The sequence below is a fragment of the Rutilus rutilus genome (genome assembly GCF_951802725.1).
Source record: "Rutilus rutilus genome assembly, chromosome: 10".
NCBI lineage: Eukaryota > Metazoa > Chordata > Actinopteri > Cypriniformes > Leuciscidae > Rutilus > Rutilus rutilus.
Window position 1 is genome coordinate 14,380,489 of NC_140215.1, and position 19,720 is coordinate 14,400,208.

The 19,720-nt window shown below is 38.4% G+C and overlaps 1 protein-coding gene across 1 annotated transcript in view; it reads right to left on the minus strand.

Annotated features, from left to right (window-relative positions):
• Nucleotides 1-19,720, minus strand: part of itgbl1 (integrin, beta-like 1) — a 42,086-nt gene that overhangs the window by 14,911 nt on the left and 7,455 nt on the right. Inside the window, exons 3-7 of the mRNA XM_084421470.1 lie at nucleotides 10,002-10,148; nucleotides 9,256-9,378; nucleotides 8,783-8,923; nucleotides 4,240-4,380; nucleotides 3,478-3,624 (exon numbers count right to left, since the gene is read on the minus strand). Of these exons, the coding sequence (XP_084277596.1) occupies nucleotides 3,478-3,624; nucleotides 4,240-4,380; nucleotides 8,783-8,923; nucleotides 9,256-9,378; nucleotides 10,002-10,148 (699 nt within the window). The remainder of the gene's footprint in view (nucleotides 1-3,477; nucleotides 3,625-4,239; nucleotides 4,381-8,782; nucleotides 8,924-9,255; nucleotides 9,379-10,001; nucleotides 10,149-19,720) is intronic.

Consider the following 19,720-nt stretch of genomic DNA (forward strand, 5'->3'; position numbering starts at 1 on the left):
ACAGGTGTTTCCTGGAGGATATTCCAGGCTTAAGAGAACGTGAAATCTTCCCAATTTTCACCGCCTAAACTGGCTCTTTGTTTCCTCTCAAAACCATTTACAAGCTTTTCTACTGAATCCTACTTTCTCTGTGTCCAAGTCACTGGCAGTGATGATGGCCATCATTCTTAACTAGGAAAAACTAAATGAGGCAAGCACAAGCCCGATTTAAAACATCAAGATATCTATTTTTAGTCGGAGACTTCATGAATCCCAAGCAAACTGCCATGTGGCATGGGAATCCCTCATATGGGGCTTCTCCATGTCACTGTGTAAATGTTGAATTGATTCAGCCAGGATGACAGGCCTTCTTAATTGTGGGAATGGAATTCAGAACAGAGGAAACCTTGATTATTACCTGCTGTCAGGATAATGGATGCAGCAAGCAGACCTATAGCTCCAATCATGGGTGAAATTCTATGTAAACAGATGTATAAATCATCATTTGCTGGCTACGTCTCAAAGCACTTGCTCACTGTACGAAGGGACGGTGAATATATGGATTATTGATGCTGAATTAATAAAGTAAAGTCACAGAACGGCAGTACCACTTCAACATAAAGACAGTTTCACAGGGGAAACACAGTTTCTGCCACAGTTCCAAGCTCTTCATTAGCAACAATCTTGAGCTGTGTGGAAGAAAAAAAATCCATTTCATACTTTTAAAAGCCCTTTAAAAAAAGAATCAGGCACTGGTCTATATAAAGAAATATTAATGATTTATACACTTTATTTTTATGTATAATATAATACAAATACTTGATTATTAATAATTAAATCAAGAATAATTATAATATATATACTAGTATTTAATCCTGTAAAGTCTGACATATGAAATAAGTTCGATTTTTTATATTTTTTTTTATTTGAAGTTGACGAGTTTATTGCACCTTTAGACAAAATATATATATTTTTTAAAATCAAGATTTTAATCTAAAAAGGTTTATATATGTGTTTTTGTTGAGAAACATATTTTATATATCAGGCTCGTTTTTGGCTATGATATAGTGACAATATGGAGCTCATACTCGAAATATGCAATTTGGTTCAGTTGCTGATATTTAAATGGCCAAAAAGTATGATGAAATTCTGATCGCATGTAATGTAAATCAATGTGATCTCTATAAAATTATAACAGACTACTTATAAAAAATGCATTTAAATATCAGTTGTCACTCTATAACTCCCAATAATACATCTTAGTAAGATGATGTTTGAATTATTCATTTTTATAAACAAAGCTCTGTAGTTTTAATTGCGTGGGGTAAAACATATACAGTAATGCAATACAATTATTATTGAGAGATGTACAAATAAATGTTCCTCAAAAGCTGCAGTAAAAGCTGCAGTAAAAATGTGATTTAAGGATAATCAAGCAAACCAAAGTTGCTTCAGTCCAGTAAGTGTTTATCTAGTTTTACAAAACAATATAACAATTTTACAGTAAAAAGACATGTGTGCCACAACCTGAAAGGAGATTTTTTTTGAAGAAATCTTTTAGAAATGTAGAAATGTGGGCATCACATATAATACAGCAGGCTTTATAGGGTTAATCAGAATAGCCTACATAGTGGTATACCTTATAAAATTGACTTCAGTCAGTGCTGCAATAAATTAAATAAATAACTGGCTTCCTTCCAGGAAATCTTTCATTTTTATTTTCCTGCCAATTAATTATTGCGCTTGTGCACAATTTAACACACCATTTGGTTGAAGCAGATTTTAGATGTTTTAAAGGTACAGCTGAAAGAATTCAAGCTAGGCTAATTAATTTTAGTGACATTGTTACAATTTAATCATTTCTTTTTTATTACAGAGACAGAATTTACATCATACTCTCTATGTTCCTCTAAAGACCAGAACAATACAATGCATCTGGTTCACTTAAAGACTTGTTTCGAAGTTTCACCGCAAGACTTGCTGCCAGATTCAGTGTTATTTCAGGTGCTTCAGAGAGAGAACATGCCGAGCTAAAGCCTTGAGGGATGAAGCACAAAAGCTACTATGTATCTGATTCTTCCAGACTGCATTTTTTACATTTGTATTTCTTAGGTACGCTGGATGTAATCATCATTGACATTGTCTAAAACAAGTCTAGCTTTCAGTATTTACTGTAGCACTATAAAACAAATAGCTTGTGTACTGAATTATACGTACTCTTTTTCAACCCAACCATAACAGCAAAAGCCATTTAATTTTTTTACTTTTAAAATGAGTCAAGTTATATTATCTGCTCTATGTCGCTAGAGTATAAAAAAAGAGCACAGGGGTGGAAGTCCTTTAAAAAAACAAGTGCACAGAACGCAGGCTCCATTAAAGTTAAATTATCACCTCACTCAGTGAAACAGGACTATTATTATCGCCCTTCACTTTCTTATGCAGGGGGAACTATGGAAATAGCATTGTCTCAGAACAATCACGCTAGTTCTGATTCATCTACTCTGACTTATTTTTTCTTTCTGAAAAGACTCATGCAAAGACAAGTAGACACTACCACCTAAAGCAAACTATAAGTTCACAATACCCATTACAAAAAGTACCATTGTAACCACATATTCATATGAGACTGTAATTCAGATGATTGTGGCAATTTGTGATATTAAATGTGTTAGAATTGTAAGATGCCTGCCAAATGCCACTGTTACTACAAATCATGTTACTACTATAAAACCATATTAAATTAATATGGGGTCTCCAACAGTAGCAGAATCTTTTTATTGTAACCCCAATTACTGTAACTGTATATAATTTTTATTTTATTTTTTTCAGGTAAACTAACATTGCATTTCATGTGGTAACATCGAAATATGCTGGTCAAAAATGAATATTTAATGTGACTGAATGAACCTGACTACAGTACATTAGGCTACACTAACAAAAGTCATTTTAAGGGTCAGATCAAGTACAAATAACTTTTTTTAAAGTGTGGTTTACCATAGCCAAATGTTTTGAAATGTAATAATCTGAAATAAATCAAACAATTTATCCAAAGAAGTAAAAATCAATGACTCACACAGCTCTATCAAAATCCATTGTTTGCATCTGTTTTGAGTATTTGTATTATTTCTGAGATTAGCATTAAGATGTTTGGTTTCTTATAATCATTGCTGAAACACAGTTTCCAATTAAACTGCAGGCCTTGAAGAATGACGCACACAGCCACAACATTATGTATGTAACAACATGTTTAATTCAAAACAGTCTATTAAGACTGGCATGCTAATTGACGGTATTGCTAATTTTAGCATTGATCTTTCCGCTCAAGCTTTGCATCATGCCATGTCAGAGTGACTAATCAGGAGAGCCGAAAATTACACACTTCACCTTTAAGAGTCCTCCGGCCTACCATGCGACCAACAAATTTAACACCTCGGATCTGTGAAACGCTGCTGACAGAACCCGCTTTGGCACAGATGAATAGACACTAGACTTAATTACCTCTGCCAAAGCAAGGCAGGCTGGAGGTTCCCCGACACTTCTTCTGACTGGCTTCCACAGACAGCGAACAGGAGAGAGGATGATCACATTTCTTTCCAGCCCAGCCTTCCTTGCAGTCACACCTGCCACAGTTACACTGGCCGTGACCTTCAAACAGACACATAGCAGGATTTAGAGTCCTTTAATGGATGAACGATCGACTGAAGCTCTACCTGAAGGTGTCCTAGATACAGGCAAAGATTATACATCGGTGGTGTATGTGTGTCGGTTTATGTATTTGAAGTTAAAGGGCACAGCTCACAGGTCTGGCTGACCATGAATGTAAAAATGAATTGTGTACACTACACACCCCTCTGAGGCAAACATAAGATTGAAGCGACCCTCGCATATGGCCGCAGAGTCATTCCTCAAGCATTAAAACAGATGTTGAAATGTTTCTGAACTGCATCTGTTGTTCTTCAACTCAGGATAATCCATGTGGCCTGTGTTTATGCAAGATCACAGATAGGTGGAGTGAACGGATATCAAACAGTTCCACCCTGTCCTCTTTTTCAGCAACGTCAGTATTTTCACTGCTGGATTTTGGAATGTGAACCATTTCCTTTTGAGGGGGTTTGATGAAGCCAAAACTGAACATTTCAACCTCTTTTCTTTGGAAACACACTGCCAGAGTGACATGTGGGATACACATTTAATATATACAACACAAATATGATAATAAGAACGAGAAGTTTGACAGAAATTAAGAAACTAGTGCTTCACCTGAACAGAAATCATCCGAGTATCTGTCGTACATGGCATGGCAACTTCTCTCGTCACACTCGCAGGTGTCTCCATGGATGTCACCCCAGTCTCCTGAGGGATCCACGTCATAGCAGGTGCACTCGCCACAGACACATGTGCCTACAAAGACAGGGTGAAATAATAGTAAAGTATTTTCTATTATATTCACATAGTCAACCACTGACAGTCATTCATGCAGTCAAACATTGACAATCATATTTACTAACAGGTGTGACTCTTGAAATGTTCATATAACCGTTTATAGGAGCTCAAAAATCTATCACAACTAATGCAATATTTATTTCACTTTTTTAAAACTTTTTTTCTTTTTCAAATCTTTCAAACAAGCTTTTCTCAAGTCAACATTTCTAATTAAAAACATAAAGAAACATGTCTTATTTTGATCAATGTTGAAACCGGTTGTGCTGTTTAATATTTTTCAGAATTGTTTGAGGAATAGAAAGTTCAAAAGAACAGCATTTCAAATCTTTTGTAACATTATAAATGTCTTTGCTGTCACTTTTGATAAATTGAATGTGGACTTGATCATTGATTGTAACGGGTATTCTGAGATTGTGTTCTGTTTGGCTGGGTTTTGTATTATGTTTTAGTTCTGTCTTAGGGTCCGTTTACACGACAACGATATACTTAAAACGTAGACGTTTTTCCTTTTTTCAGAGCGTACAGATGACACCATTGTCAAAACGATCCCCATTCACATGGATCCACGAAAATGACTAAAAACGCTGTATTCTGCTGCCAGGCCATTAGATGGCGATGAAACACAATAGACTGAACACGCAATACGCACGTGATTCACGCAGACCGTTTTCAAAAACGTGCACGTTGAAACCCGTTTTCAAAAACTTTGCGTTTTCAGGCACGCAAAACGCTGTTGTTGTTTAAAGAAACGGCCAAACTGCATAACAAGTTTTACGTTTTTAGTTAAAAACGGTGTAGTGTAAACAGCCCCTTATTCTTCAGTCGTTTCCCTAGTTAGTTTCCTTGTTTACTCATTGTTTGATTAAGTTGTCTCAGCTGTCTCAGTTCTCTGATTGGTTCGTCTGTCTATTTAAGCCTTGTTTATTCTGTTCATTGTTTGATCTCGCCTTTATGTGACAGTTGTTCTGATCGCGTTCTCTTCGATTCCTGTGTTCCTAAGAAGTATTGTTTTGAGTTTGTTTAAAGTTTCACTGCATGCGATTAGATCCAGCTCTTTATTTATTTTTTACGCAACCAATGCTGACATTAATAGTATTACTTTCTTTCAAAGAAAAAATCACTTTTGAACTATATTTCTGTCACGGCCGGTGGCTGTAATGAAGCAAGCGACGAAGGAGATAATTTATATAATATTATTATATAATGCTGTTGCTGTAATGAAGCAAACGACGAAGGACATAATTTATATAATATTATTATATTCTTGGTTGAATTCTAATGTAGAATGCAGTCTGTTATTTCTTGATAACAGACCGCTGCTAAGGATAACACACCGTTGCCATGAAAAACAGAGCGTTGCTATGGACGCAGGATTCTATCCGTAGAGACGGAACGGACTATTTTCTTTAGCGGAAGCAATACAATCATTTTTAAATCAATAAACTCCTTTTTAAATCAATATTTTGTGTCAAATTATTGATTTATTTGGTAGGTAGCCAAGTAATAAGCGGGATAATGTAGAGCGAGGCGGTTGTTATAGCGAATACAACCCCGAAAGGCTGATCAGGACCCCGACGCGAAGCGGAGGTTGTTCCCTTACATAACAACCACGAACACTCATACACATGCGTATTACGTGTTCAGTTTATAGTGTTTCATTGCCATCTAATGGCCTGGCAGCAGAATACAGCGTTTTTAGTAGTTTTCGCAGATTCGTGTGAATGGGGATCGTTTTGACAATGGTGTCGTCTATACGCGGAACTCTGAAAAAAGGGAAAACGTCTCTGGTTTAAGCAAATCGTTGTCGTGTAAATGTACCCTAAAACAGAAAACCAAGACATGAAAAAGAGGTCTGTGCCAGGTAAGGCCGTTTCGTTGGAATATGGGTTCAAACTGTTTTGTCTGTGTTAGAGGGATTAGAGCTCAGTGAAACAGTTAGCTGCACAGCACTATAATTGAAGTGATGTTGAAAAGGAAAGCCAAATTTCTCCTGGGGGCCAAATCCTCCAGAGCCCAGCTGACAATAAAGGGACCATGCATGGCAAGGATTGATGAGGATGCTTACTCCAAGTTCCAGCTAATCTATTGCTGGGGCGACAGTCATGGCAACAGAGCTGCGGGAAACACCTCAACTCTGATGAATCCTAGCCAGACCAGTTGCAGCACAACTGGAAATCCTGTTTTCTCTTATCTGTGTGGAGAAAGCACCATGGGAACCGAGCCAGCTGGCGTCCTGAGAGCAGGAGGCTAGACCACTGTTGCTGCCATCATTCGCATTTTCTCATGAATATAGACCTTACTTTCATTGCGCTTGATTTGCTTTATGCAACCTTCGGTGAATGCTTAAATGAATGGCATGAGCTTTATTATTAGTCATGCATGTAAAAGTATATTGTTGCTTACTGTAAGAACCTACAATGAAATAAAGCAAATACAGTGATAGTAGCCTACTCTTCCATAACCTTATCACTAACTTGGTTAGGCTTGTTTACATTTGGCTAAGAGTCAGTGGGAGTCCATTAAGAGAAGGCAGAAACTATAAAACAATCAGGGATGCATACAATATCGGTTATCAGCCAATATTATATAGTTTTAAATCCGTAATTAAATTGACCACATTGGTCAATATTGGATATGCGTTCTGGTTCAGTCCTTTTTTTATAAAATAAATTAATTCAGCAAGAACACGTTAAATTGATCAAAAGTGACGGTAAAGACATTTATAATGTTACAAAAGATTTCAGTTTGAAATAAATGCTATTCATTTGAACTGTAGCCTATATACATCAAAGAAAAATAAATGATCACCATTTCCACAAAAATATTAACCAACTACAGAATGTATCTAGAGCTCCAAATATAAGCATATAAGAATGATTTCTGGAGGATCATGTGGCACTGAAGACTGGAGTAATGGCTGCTAAAATGTTTATAATTGCCATCACAGGAATAAATTACATTTTAAATGTATTAAAAAAGAAATCTGTTGTAATAATTTTTCACAATACTACTGTTTTTCCTATATTTTTTCTAAATGCAGCCTTGGTGAACATAAGATTTTTTCTTTATAGAAATCTTACCGACCCCACTCTTTTGAATGGTAGTTTATATCAGGCCTTTTCCCCACCTTTCTCTCTGGAATTTAGTGAATATAACAACTCTTCACATGCTGGTCTGCCTGCATCTGCCATTTGACCCCTTGAACTGATTTAAAATTCTGCAGAACTGTGGTTAACAAGGGAAACCTTTTTAGGCCTCTTTTTGGCATCCTATACTTGCCAGAATCAGATTTAAGAGACTCTGCCAATAAGATTTTTGCACATGTTGTCCTAAATAGGGTAATTCATGAGTCTGATTTTAAAAGTATAGCTTGCGATAGCAAAAGCATTTTGCTTCATTTATACTTTTTTTTACTGAAAAGGTTATTAAATGTAGCATATAACTTTGCATGGGTGTATTTCAAAGTGAAGGGCAAGCTATTTCATGCATTGAGAGGTTGAATGACTAAAAGAAGCTGTCATTTCACACAATAGCAGCGATCCACTGAGACCTGCCATTCACAGGGCAGAACGTATAATTGAAGGGTATAAACAGAATATAAAATAGGGAAAATGAGGATGGATAGCTTAAAAGTGGAAAAAATAATGGATATCTTTCACCATGTGCACTGGAACAAACAAATGCACTTTTTTTGGAGCAAAAGTATCCTAATTCCTGTTAGAGACCGAGGGCTTTCCCTTCAAACAGAACACAATACTGCTGATGAAAATACACATGTGGTCAAATTTATGGATAAGAATGCCAAAGGCATTAAGAGATTGTATTTGTTCTATTGGAAAGTGTAACTGCTGCTAAAATGCTGTTGTTTTTAGAAACAAATGCTGTGTGTGCCCACCTTTTGATGCAGAAAACCAGCGTGGTTGCTTGTGATGAGTGGATATGATTTGTGGGCAGATTACTTAACCACAGACAGTGGTTCAGATGTGAGGTTGAGTTTATACTGTGTACCACTTCACCCTTTTGCTGTAATCAATTTCAGAGAAGCTCCCTGGAGGTTCACCGGCAATATGAGAGCCAAAGCTTTTTTGGCAGCCTGATGTATCTTAATGGAGAATACATTGTCCCACTCTCATTTGTGCTTATCGGGTGAAATTACTTATGCTGTATACAGCAGATATAGGACAATTAGGCATATTTTGTTACAGATTGTGTGTGGAAACCAATCAAATAAAATTATAATTTGATTTAGATGCCCCAGCAGTAGCATTAAGGATAACCTTAATTCATTTATTATTAGTTAAAGGGTGATGGGAAACATTGGTTATGTCCGAGTAAGGTAAATGCTTGCACAAAGACAGACCTCTGTTGCTGCAGATCTTGCCATCTGGAGATGTGCATCTCCGCTTACTCTCCCATGGGCTGATGTCACACTGGAATTCACATTTATCTCCATGCCAACCAGCCGAGCAGTAACAGTTTCCACAGTAACACTTTCCATGGCCTGCAACCACGAACAGGGAGAGGGAAGAGAGAAATTCCGTTTCAGAGTTTTTAGATTTTAAAAAAATATCTCATCTTTGTAGACAACATGCAGGTATAGCAAAGGCATCATGTAAATGAGGGTTTCATTTCATTAAAACCATGCTATTGATCATCTACAATTTAACTACAACATACTTCTGTAAGTTGAAATGAGTAAGGAAAACAAAGCAGGTGCCACTTGATTTAATACAGTGTTATCTAATACAATAAAATTAATACAAATGTGTCCAAATATTTTTTTTGGGACCGCTGTAGATGAATCTAGAAGCACTGGTCACACTGTGGTCATACCTCCACACACTTCTCCAGAGTCTTCATCCAAACACTCGCTGTCATCACACTCGCAGTAGCGTCCGCTGATCAGGCCCTTCCCATCAGGATTATGGCACATGCAGCTGCCGCATTTACAGGTGCCTGTCCGCCAGAAGATACATCGATGTCAAAATCCACAGATTTCATGCTGTCACTCATCAACCACACTTCTACATATGAAGACACTCACAGACTCACACAACAACACCCGACCTAAGGCTATAAACACCATAGAATTGCATGCTATTCAGAATTAAACTGAGAATTCTGTAAGTTTATTTTTAATTATTCTTTTTCTTATTTTTATTTTTCAGTACCCATAAACATGTTATCATAAACACAGCATAGCTAATACAATAATACATTTTATGTTGATCAGTTGAGAAAAAAAATTTCGACGTATCTCGGAATAAATAAACGTATTACATTTTGAAAATCAATCCTGATGCACAGCACTTTCATGTACACACGCCCTGACATGGTGACAAATATCTGCAAACCAGCTGGGTCCCCAGTTAACAACATACAGACACATCAACAAAAGTTAATGTTCAGGTCAGTGTAAGGGTTAAGTACAGGGTTTGGGGCAAGGTGTGAAATACAAGCAGGCTGTTATTTTCTAGGCCACCCAGAAAGAATGTTTGGACAACTGCACGCCATATATCTTGACCTTTAGTTCTATTATCTTTACGCCCTCATGCAATACAAAACATCAAATATCTTACCTGCATTGGAGCAAACTACACCCTGGGCATTGCGGCAGAGGTCTTTACTGGTTTTGCTGGAGAGGGAACATTGCTCCTGGTACTGACAGGATTCCCCAAACCAGCCTTCATCACAGAAACACTTTCCACAGTTGCATATCCCATGATCTGTAGTGGACACATATGCAGATTACAATTATTGATTGTTTTGAGTAACATGCAGTCATGATACAAAACCACAGCGTAAAAGTAAATGGGTTGATAACAAATGATATTATGTCGGAGGAGCCAAAGAGCTCCCTATGAGATTGATTTTGTGATTAGTAACACATTTGTAAGGTGTTTGGAGAGAGGTGAAGGGCAGGGTGATGTGCAAGACATTAACACTTTCCACGCATGCATGCTTAGGAAACCCTGAGAGAGGAGGATAGGAGTTGTGTGTGTTTCACATATGTGTGCTTTTCACAGCTAAAAAGGTGTTGAAGATTTCTTATGGTCTACTTCCGCACAATATAAAATTGCACAGCCATATACACTAGAGGTCTGCTACCTGAACAGTGTAAAAGTATTTCATTTTTACAACTCATTAAAAAAAAAAAAGTGCTCAGGTCAGGGTCTCGCTCGAACAGGTCAAGTTCAGGCTTTAATGCCTGTGAAAACATCTTCTATACACTTTGTTACACTATTTGCTGAATGATGCGGTAGCTATTTAATTGCTCATAGTTAAAGCAAAACGTTTCCCCATATGTTTTGTTGCTGACTTCAACGACTGTGTTCAAACTCTATTGTATTTTGGTGCAAATTCATATGGCAGAAGCTAGCCAAATGAGATAGATGCCAAGTTTGACAAAATGAATAGGTTGCTTGACATCCTCTTGAAACTATGAAAAAATCTGAAATGAAAATACAAAATGAAAGGCCAAAAATCTTAAAGGAAAGCTTAGGTCAGGGCTATTCATTTCCATTCCTAGAGGGCCATGACCTGCAGAGTTTAGTTTCAAGCCTAATCACACCTGCAAGTAATACTGAAGACGATGACTGCTTCCAAAATGGCATACTCTCTTGAGTAATTACTTATTTTGAATAAGTATTACTTCGCAATCGCTAAAAGAGTATGTTCTATATAGTATGAAGGTAATCCGGACATACTACATTCGCCATGTTGTCATTATCATGTGACCTACCAGCGTCAGCTGTATCACTGCCATTCACAAATCCTCTCCCGTAGCCTCATGGGATGGTAATGTGTCCATCTTATACACGCTAAAGAATTTCGCCAGAAGTAGGTCGTCCGGTACTTTCTGCCTTTTATGAGTAGGCTACAGTAAATTCAGACATAGGCTACTTCTTATGTCACACATACTGTATTGTTTGTTGCCTACTAGGCCTATATAGTGTATATATGTATATATACTAGGTATATGTGTGCTTTTGGATGCAGCCCTTGAGCTGGTTCTGATGTGGTAAATTAGGTTTGGAACCAACTCTCTGGGTTGTGGCCCTCCAGGAATGGAATTGAAAATAGTGCTGTGCAACCACAATATCAGGTATATCAGGCTGCACAATTAATAAAATGTCTAATCACGATTACAATTACGGATGCCACGATTACGTAATCGTTCAAAACCGCGATTACAAAAGAAAATCCATTCTGCGTGCGTACGTTTAGAGCATGTTAATGTTATGAGAGGCGAATCACGACTACTCCAGAAACCCCAGCACAATAGGAACAACCAGGCAGTGACGTAAGTGTACGCTGAAATAAAAAGTATTTCACCTCAGAAAAACGTACTTTCTTGTCCTGTCAGCCGGTATAGAGATCGCTAAGACATGTGACCAAATGGGCGGCAACCTCTTCAGAACGCAAAGAATTATGGGTATGTTTGGCCAGGCTGGCATAGCAGGCAAGTGTTCTGGCATGAAAATAATGAAAAATTAGCGTGAAAAACAGAATATAATCCTACAAAATGCAGGCATCTTGAACACTGCGTTCTTCCCTCCATGCAATGAAGTTTGGCGCCTTATGTTTGTGCCGCGGATTCCCAAAATGCTTTGCGTTCACCACTGGGAATATGTCATGATGACGTCACATTAGCAATCCTTATAGGCTACTATGCTCGTAGCGCACACTCTTCAATTGCACGCGCAAATGCGGCGGCGCGTGCTGTGTATCGCTTCACTGTATATAAAGTGCAAAAGAAACCACGAGCATGCAACGTCGTAACGTTGTAAATTATAGTAACGTTAAGTCACGAAATAAAAGTAAAATACCAATAAGTCACGTTACTGGTACGTCATGTGTTAGCTGAGAAGGATTTGCATGCAGGTATGATTTTCATTCTATTCACCAGGAGCAGTTTCCATGTTTCATTAACAGTTCTTGTTAGTATTGTGTATTCACCAATGGTAACTGCCGTTTCTATATTAACCCCAAAATGCCACTTTATTTTCACTTTGTGTGTTTTTTTTTTTTAATGACTGTGGTGGCTCATACCAACATTGTATTAACAAAAAATAGTTTGGGATTGGGACTGCTATTTAATTGCTTTAGCATAGGCCTAATGTTTATTTATTAGTAGCCTAGTCTTTAGCCTATTAGTCATATTCTTACAATTTATGTGTATGTTAAGTAAAGGGGGTAACTTTTTGTGTAAACATGTATTATAATATGCCTATAATATATATTATTAATATATATATTCAATGTAAATTGTGATAATTGTAATTAATAATCGCAATTACAATTTCAAGGGAATAATCTGCAATTATGATTTGTCATAATCGTGCAGCCCTAATATCAGGGTCAGTATACTTACAACACTTTCTCACACCATCGATTTCTTGTTGGACAGAAATGGATTTAATACCATGTAATCAAAGTCTGTCCTGCAGCCTCAAAGCTCAAAGCACTACAGCACTTTACATTCTACACATTACAAATACTGAAATAGCATTTTTTCATTCATTTTTCACCAATCTCCTTCTAGTCTCTTCTTTCAATCTTCCTCTTCAATCTGTATGCAAAAGTACCAGGGTGATACAAGAAAAAAAAAAATCTATATCAGACCATTGCTATGATCGCCTATCATTATTCTTGACTCCATGGATGAAAGTGCATTTGTGCACAAAAAAGGCAGACAAAATATGCTATAAATACATCCTGTTATTGTAAATTCAGCTCCTTTAGCCACATCCTGAAGTGTCATTCTCAATCACTCCCTGCACTAATCCATCATGTAAATTTGATGTCGTCTTCAAGGGCCATCCATCAGTCCTTAACAATAGCCTTGTTCTGCTCCTGTACTCATTACCAGAGAGTCTTGGCTGCTTGTCACAAACATTCAGTGTTTTGTAGCCAATCTGGGAGGGAAAGGCAAGATTTATGCAAATACCAAATGGAGGATACATCTATCTTGTGCCCTATAGTTTAAAAGCAAATTGGTATTGGAAATGTTAAGCTATGAACCGAACAATTTTTATAAAAATAATATGCGGTGAAAGTGAAACGGTTAGAGTGCTGATACTGGGGGAATATCGCACGGCTTTCAGCAAATCAGATTGGAGAACCAGAGATAACTGCTGTATAAATAAATAAATAAATAAATAAATAAATACATAAATAAATAAATAAATACATAAATACATACATACATACATACATACACATACACATACATTATTTGTATGTGGTCTTTTAAAAAGGCATTCCTCATTACTGAATCAGGTTGTTAGCAGTGGGACAACAATATTTTGTCCAGTGTGATCAGACATTACAAATGTTATTAGAATAACATGTTTGCATTTTAAAAAGCGTCTTCTTCCTCTGAATATTTTCAGAGGATCCAGCTTTGACCTTTAATCTATTTTCAAATAACTTGTTTTGAACATTGAGAACACCAATGAATGACATTAAGTAAAGGGACAAATGTTAAACCTAGCAATAACGTTTAACCTGGGGAAAGAAATTAAACATAATATGGATATGGTGCCCTTTTATGGAGATACTTTTTAATGTTTTCCCCCCATAATTTGAGAATTACCTAGCAACTGAATATAATATAAAATAAAATAAAAACAATATTAACCACCTCAAGCTGACTAATTTAGCTAAGGCTCTCTAAGTTCTACCCAGACAGGTCATTTGAACAATCACCTAAACAATAACCTAAACCAACTTGTTGTAAACCAGCAGTACAGATGATTCTAAAAACAGGAACAAAGTAAAAGTACAATTTTATTTTCAATTCCATTTAATATGTTCTTAAAGGGGTACTTCACTGCTGGCAAAATGGGCTTTCAATAAAACTTGGCTGCCTTATAGTAAAAGCGATTTTTTTATTATTATTTAAACCAGTGCTACCTGACTAGAGAAAACAGAGAAAAAAGGCTATGGTCTTCCCGTGATGTTATACTCAGAGTGGTTCACGTCCTCAGACTCAAATATATGAGTTTCTATGCCAACACTATCAACATCGAAATGAATCTGCAGCAGTCAGGTGATACAAGTCAGCGATCTTTAAGTTGTTTATGTTCATCATTATTGTAATGTTATGTGCTTTGAGACATGATGTAATTTTCATGATGTGTTTTGGAGGAGGTGTGGCTTTGTAGAGCGCTCTGAAGGGAGGGATCTATGCTTTTAAAGCTAGCTTGCTATCGAAATTGCCTACCCTACCTTTAATTACCCTCTGTCAATCAAACTGTCTGTGGCAAGGGATACAACAATGTGGAAGTATAATCTGTAGTTTTCACAAAAGCCCTGAAGTTGTCAAATATACGTAAATTTCTTGGTCCAGATAACACCAGTAATCAGTATACTATTGTTCCACGTTAAAATTACTAGTCATGTTTGTTTTGAAAGACGTTTGATGCCAGAGTTTAATCCTATATGCAGACATAAATACTTTGACATTAACTACCACCCACCCATATGTGGGAGGAAGAGTTTGGTCCTTGCTGTCCACTGTGTCCCTGCTTCTGTGCCACCAGGGGCATAATTTACCCCCTCCCTGCTGATGGGCCAAGACGGTCATGTAGCCACCCTGTATGACTCAGTCAAAACAGCTGTGAACAGTATTAATAGATGGTGTGTCCTCATCAGATAAATTGTAGACGGTGAGCAGATTAATGAGTCATCAGATCCATGAAATCAGTGCCTGATAGTGCCTTCAAAGACAGCAATTACCCCTATGATTGGACAGTGAGTATAATAGCTTGTTCCAATTAGTACACAAAAATGAAAGACACTAAATCATCCAAGCGAACAAACGAAAGCATTATATTCTATACATTCTAGAAAAAAGGTTGCTCCTCTGTTTTGCTTTTGCCTTCTGTTTTTATTTTCATTTCAGTCAATGCTTGCCTCCTTAAATCGCTAAACATAAGGAAACTGTAACAAACGGATGGCTCACAACAAGAAACTTTTGAACCTAAATGCAGCTCTTTTAAACATAATACAATCAGCACCATTTGGACGTACCATGAAATTAATCTAACAAGTTTAACACAAGTGCAAAGACAGGGAAATGCCAAAAGAAAATTCAGTTAAGTTAACAGTTAATGCATTAACATGAAATAACAATAAGCAGTATATTGCAGCATTTATTTGTTTTAGTTAATACAAATGTTCATGTTCATGTTATTTCACATTAACTAACAGATACAACGTTTGATCTAATGTATTAGTAAATGCTGCATTAACATTAGCTATAATTATAAATGTTGTAGAAGTATTGTTCATTGGTAGTTCATGTTAACTAATGTTAACAAATGAAACCTTATTGTAAAATTTTACCAAAAATGTATTAAGGAACAACCACAAAAACTGACAAGATTTTTACTGCATTTCAAAAGACGCAGTCCCCAGCAGACTCTTTGTTAATCAGCGTGCTATGAAGTTTGCACATGTTTTTTTATCCACACAAACCTTTAGTAAACCAGGGCCTTTATGTGGTAGCTTGATTTTGAAGATTTTTTTTCCACTTAGCCTGTTAAACAGCGGCTTTGTATAAAACAAGACAGTGAGGTAATTATTTCCCCTAGTTGTTCTCCTGCTTTGCGTTGTAGAGCGTGAAATGATTATGTGCTAGGCTGGGTTGGGTGTGAGGGAGACATCTGTCCTGGCTAATAATGCTGCATACCTACAGCAGACCCGCAGCGATGAAGACAGGCCAAATCATCTAAAGAATGAGGGTCACTGTGTGTAATAAGTTTATAGACAATCTATGATTTATGGCACTTGTCAGAGCTGCAGTCTAGCATTTCAAGCTGTAGTGCTCATATGGGAGATGTGTGTTCATGTCCGGCCCATGTCATGTTCATCTTTTGCCTATTTCCTCTCACCTGACATTTGATTGTGTGTTACTAATTGGATGAAAAACCATAGAGGAAATTGAAGTGTCATTTTGGCCTCATCATTCATTTTTGCAGTGAAATGACACAGTGGACACAATTTCCTCTTCCACTGTATACCCAAGCACACTGACCTGGAAGGCATGTGACCTTTTCGTAATTTGAAGTATATATCAGATCTGCTGCCAGAGCTAGAACCCACACCGTATGTTGACAGAAGCTGGATGCATATGTTAGTTCACCTAAACCATAAACGCTGCTGTCATGCCCATCATATATGTAGCAAACTATCATCACATTTCACTTAAGCATTTGAAAACTATTATTGGTAACTCATAGGGCCCTATTTTACGGGAAACGCAAGTAACTTTGTGGGCGGATCTCGACGCAAATCTAAAATGGGTTGGTCTGAAGTAGCTACATTACTCATAGGTGTGGTTTGGGTGTAATGTGCAATAAACCAATCAGAGCATCATCTCACATTCCCTTTAAAAGCAGGCGTGCTTGTTCCATGGCGGTTTGCTATTATAATGGCGGATTTGGAGCGTTTCACAGCCGAGGAGACCGACGTTCTCGTCAGGGCTGTAAAATACACTTTGTCAGGTGTCCTTATATACCTATGTGTCTTGCCACTATTGGTCAAACAGGTTTGATCCGTCATTACTACAATTAGCCTGAATAATTTGGGTAAATGTGTAAGCTAGATTTATAAGCCTATTTTTTCACATCTTCATGGACACCACAATGATTTCCCTCGTGTGGTAATATGTTTCCTTGTAATTATGTATGGTTTGCAAAAATGGGAACTGCTGCGTCTGTGTAGATGAGAGAAGCAAAGTGTATGCGCGTTGTGCACACGCTACATTATGGCCAAGCATGCGCCCTTAAAATAGCATCTGAATAACGCGCCACTGACTTTAGACTAGGATTTTCCTAGTCTGTGGCGGAATTGTTTTCTGAAACTGCAAAATAGTAACAGGGAACGTTTGCGCCGGAACATGCCTCCTCTTTTCGCTGAACCACCCCCGGGAGCGCAAGTTCATTCCCTAATTTACAGACGTGCGTCTGTGAAGGGAAAAGTCCGCTGTGCGCCGGGTGCAAAATAGGAATGATACATGCGGTGTACAAAGTCAATTGCACTGGGTGCAAGATAGGGCCCTTAATGTGTATATATCGTAGTGTGCAAAAGTCTTGCCAATAGGAAGTATCAGTTTTAGATTTCAAAACAATCCAAATATTGTAATAATCCAGTGATATTTGTGTATGAACAAGCAGCCCAGACCAAGTCAGTATGGAATAGACATTGAGACTGTTCTAAGCGTCTTGGAGAAGCTGCTACAGTTTTTTCATATAATCCCAGACTGAATCGATGAAGGTAAGATCAGACCTCTGTTGTAGTAGGACTCCTTGTTCATAAAACAATCTCACTGGATTTTTACTATATTTGTAAAAAATGGAAACCTAAACCTGATATTTCATCAGCAATTATAATTTTAAAGTAACTTTCCAAAGCATACGCTTCAGACCAGAAGAAGCATCCAGGTTATATAATATTCCTTCTTTTGAACACTCATTTCCCCATCAGGGTGTTCTAAGGAAGAACAGAAGTCAAACAACAGAAAGATTGTGGATTGTGGAAAAGCTCTTGGACAGAGTTCCACTGGGACCTGAAAACATGAAATCTCACTCTTCTGACACGCTCACTCAAGCACATAAAAAAAAAAGGAACTCGAGGGTATCATAAATCACAGGCATCTCAACTGATGTGTGTGTGTGTGTGTATATATATATATGGAGAGGAAGGGTCTCTAGATGGCAACACTTGTTTGATAAAAGGGGCCAAAAATGAAGGTCGTACCAAGTAGCAGTTACAAGTGCCTGTATATTAGAGGAGTGAGGGCGGTGGTTTCAGAGGAGGACGAGGAACAGGAATGGGACGAAAACAGTCAGGGGCAGGAAAAACAGTCAATGGGGAAGTGGAAGGAGAGAGGAGCCAGGAGCAGAGGGAGCTAGGCCACAGCCAGCTAGATGTTCCATGGCTGAGTCGCAGGAGGGGCGAGCCATGGTGGAGACCTCGGATGAGGGACCAGGGATGTAATCTCCTGCGACAGAGCAGGCCGTGGTGAAAACCCAGACAGAGCCGAGGAGACACGGAGCCAGGGTGACACTGCAGGTGTGGAGGACCAAGATGGAGCTGATGGCTCATGGGACCGAGGCGGTGGCTGGGATCCGGAATACCGCTGTGGAGCCGCTGCAACAGAGGTGTAGATGCCTTACCAAGGTGGATATAAGGAGACGTGGGAGTACGGCAGAACTGTTGGGATGACGGGCCACAGTGGATATGTGGGAGCATGGAGCCAAGGCGAAGCCAATGGGTCGGAGAACCGAGGTGGAGTTCGGTGCTCATGGTTGGAGGCGGATCCTCATGCCTAAGCAGAGCTGGGGACTGGAAAAGCCGAGTTTGGTAGAGGAGGTGGGAGAGGGAGGCTGGGAGAGATCTCTGTATATTTTGAGCTGGGCGGAACCTGCGGGGACGCAGTGAAATGTGAGCTGAGCGGAACCAGCGGGGATACAGGAAACGCTGAATACAGGAAACTTTGAGCTGGGCAGAACCAACAGGGATATAGTAACTTCTGAGCTGGGTGGGACCAGTGGGAAAACAGGAAACTCGGAGCTGGGCAGAACCAGTGGGGAAACAGGAGACTCAGGGCTGGGTGGAACCAGCAGGAAAGGTAGAATCATGTGAATAATCCCCAAAACTCCCTTGGGGGCGGGCACCTTGTTGCCAGCTTGTGCACCTAGTCAGACATGTCCTTGGGCTCAGGCTCCGGGGTGGGTTACATTACATTTACATTTGGCAGACGGTTTTATCCAAAGCAACTTATACTGCATTTCAAGGTACACATTTTAAATCCTTATCAGTTCTTGCTTTCCCTGGGAATCAAACCCATGACCTTGGCGTTGAAAGCGCCAACGCTCTACTGTTTGAGCTATAGGACTCAGGCAAGCTCAGGAGAAAATACAACCAACTAAAGAAATTGCAGAACAAACAACAGAATGAACTGAAGGCTTATACATACAGAAATAATTAACATAGAAACAGGACAGGTGTGATGAACTAATTAACTACATTAAAGGTAGGGTAGGCAATTTTTGGAGAGGCTAGCAATAGCGAGTTAGCTTTAAAAGCATAAGATCCCACCCTCCCTTCATAGCGCTCTCCAAAGCCACACCTCCTCCAAAACACGAGTGCGTACAGCAGGGAGCTAACAAAAGTGTCATGAGAGACGGCATTAAACTACCTCATGTCTCAAAGCACATAACATTACACTAATAATGAACAAAAAACAATTTAAAGAGCACTGATCTGTACCACCTGACTGCTGCAG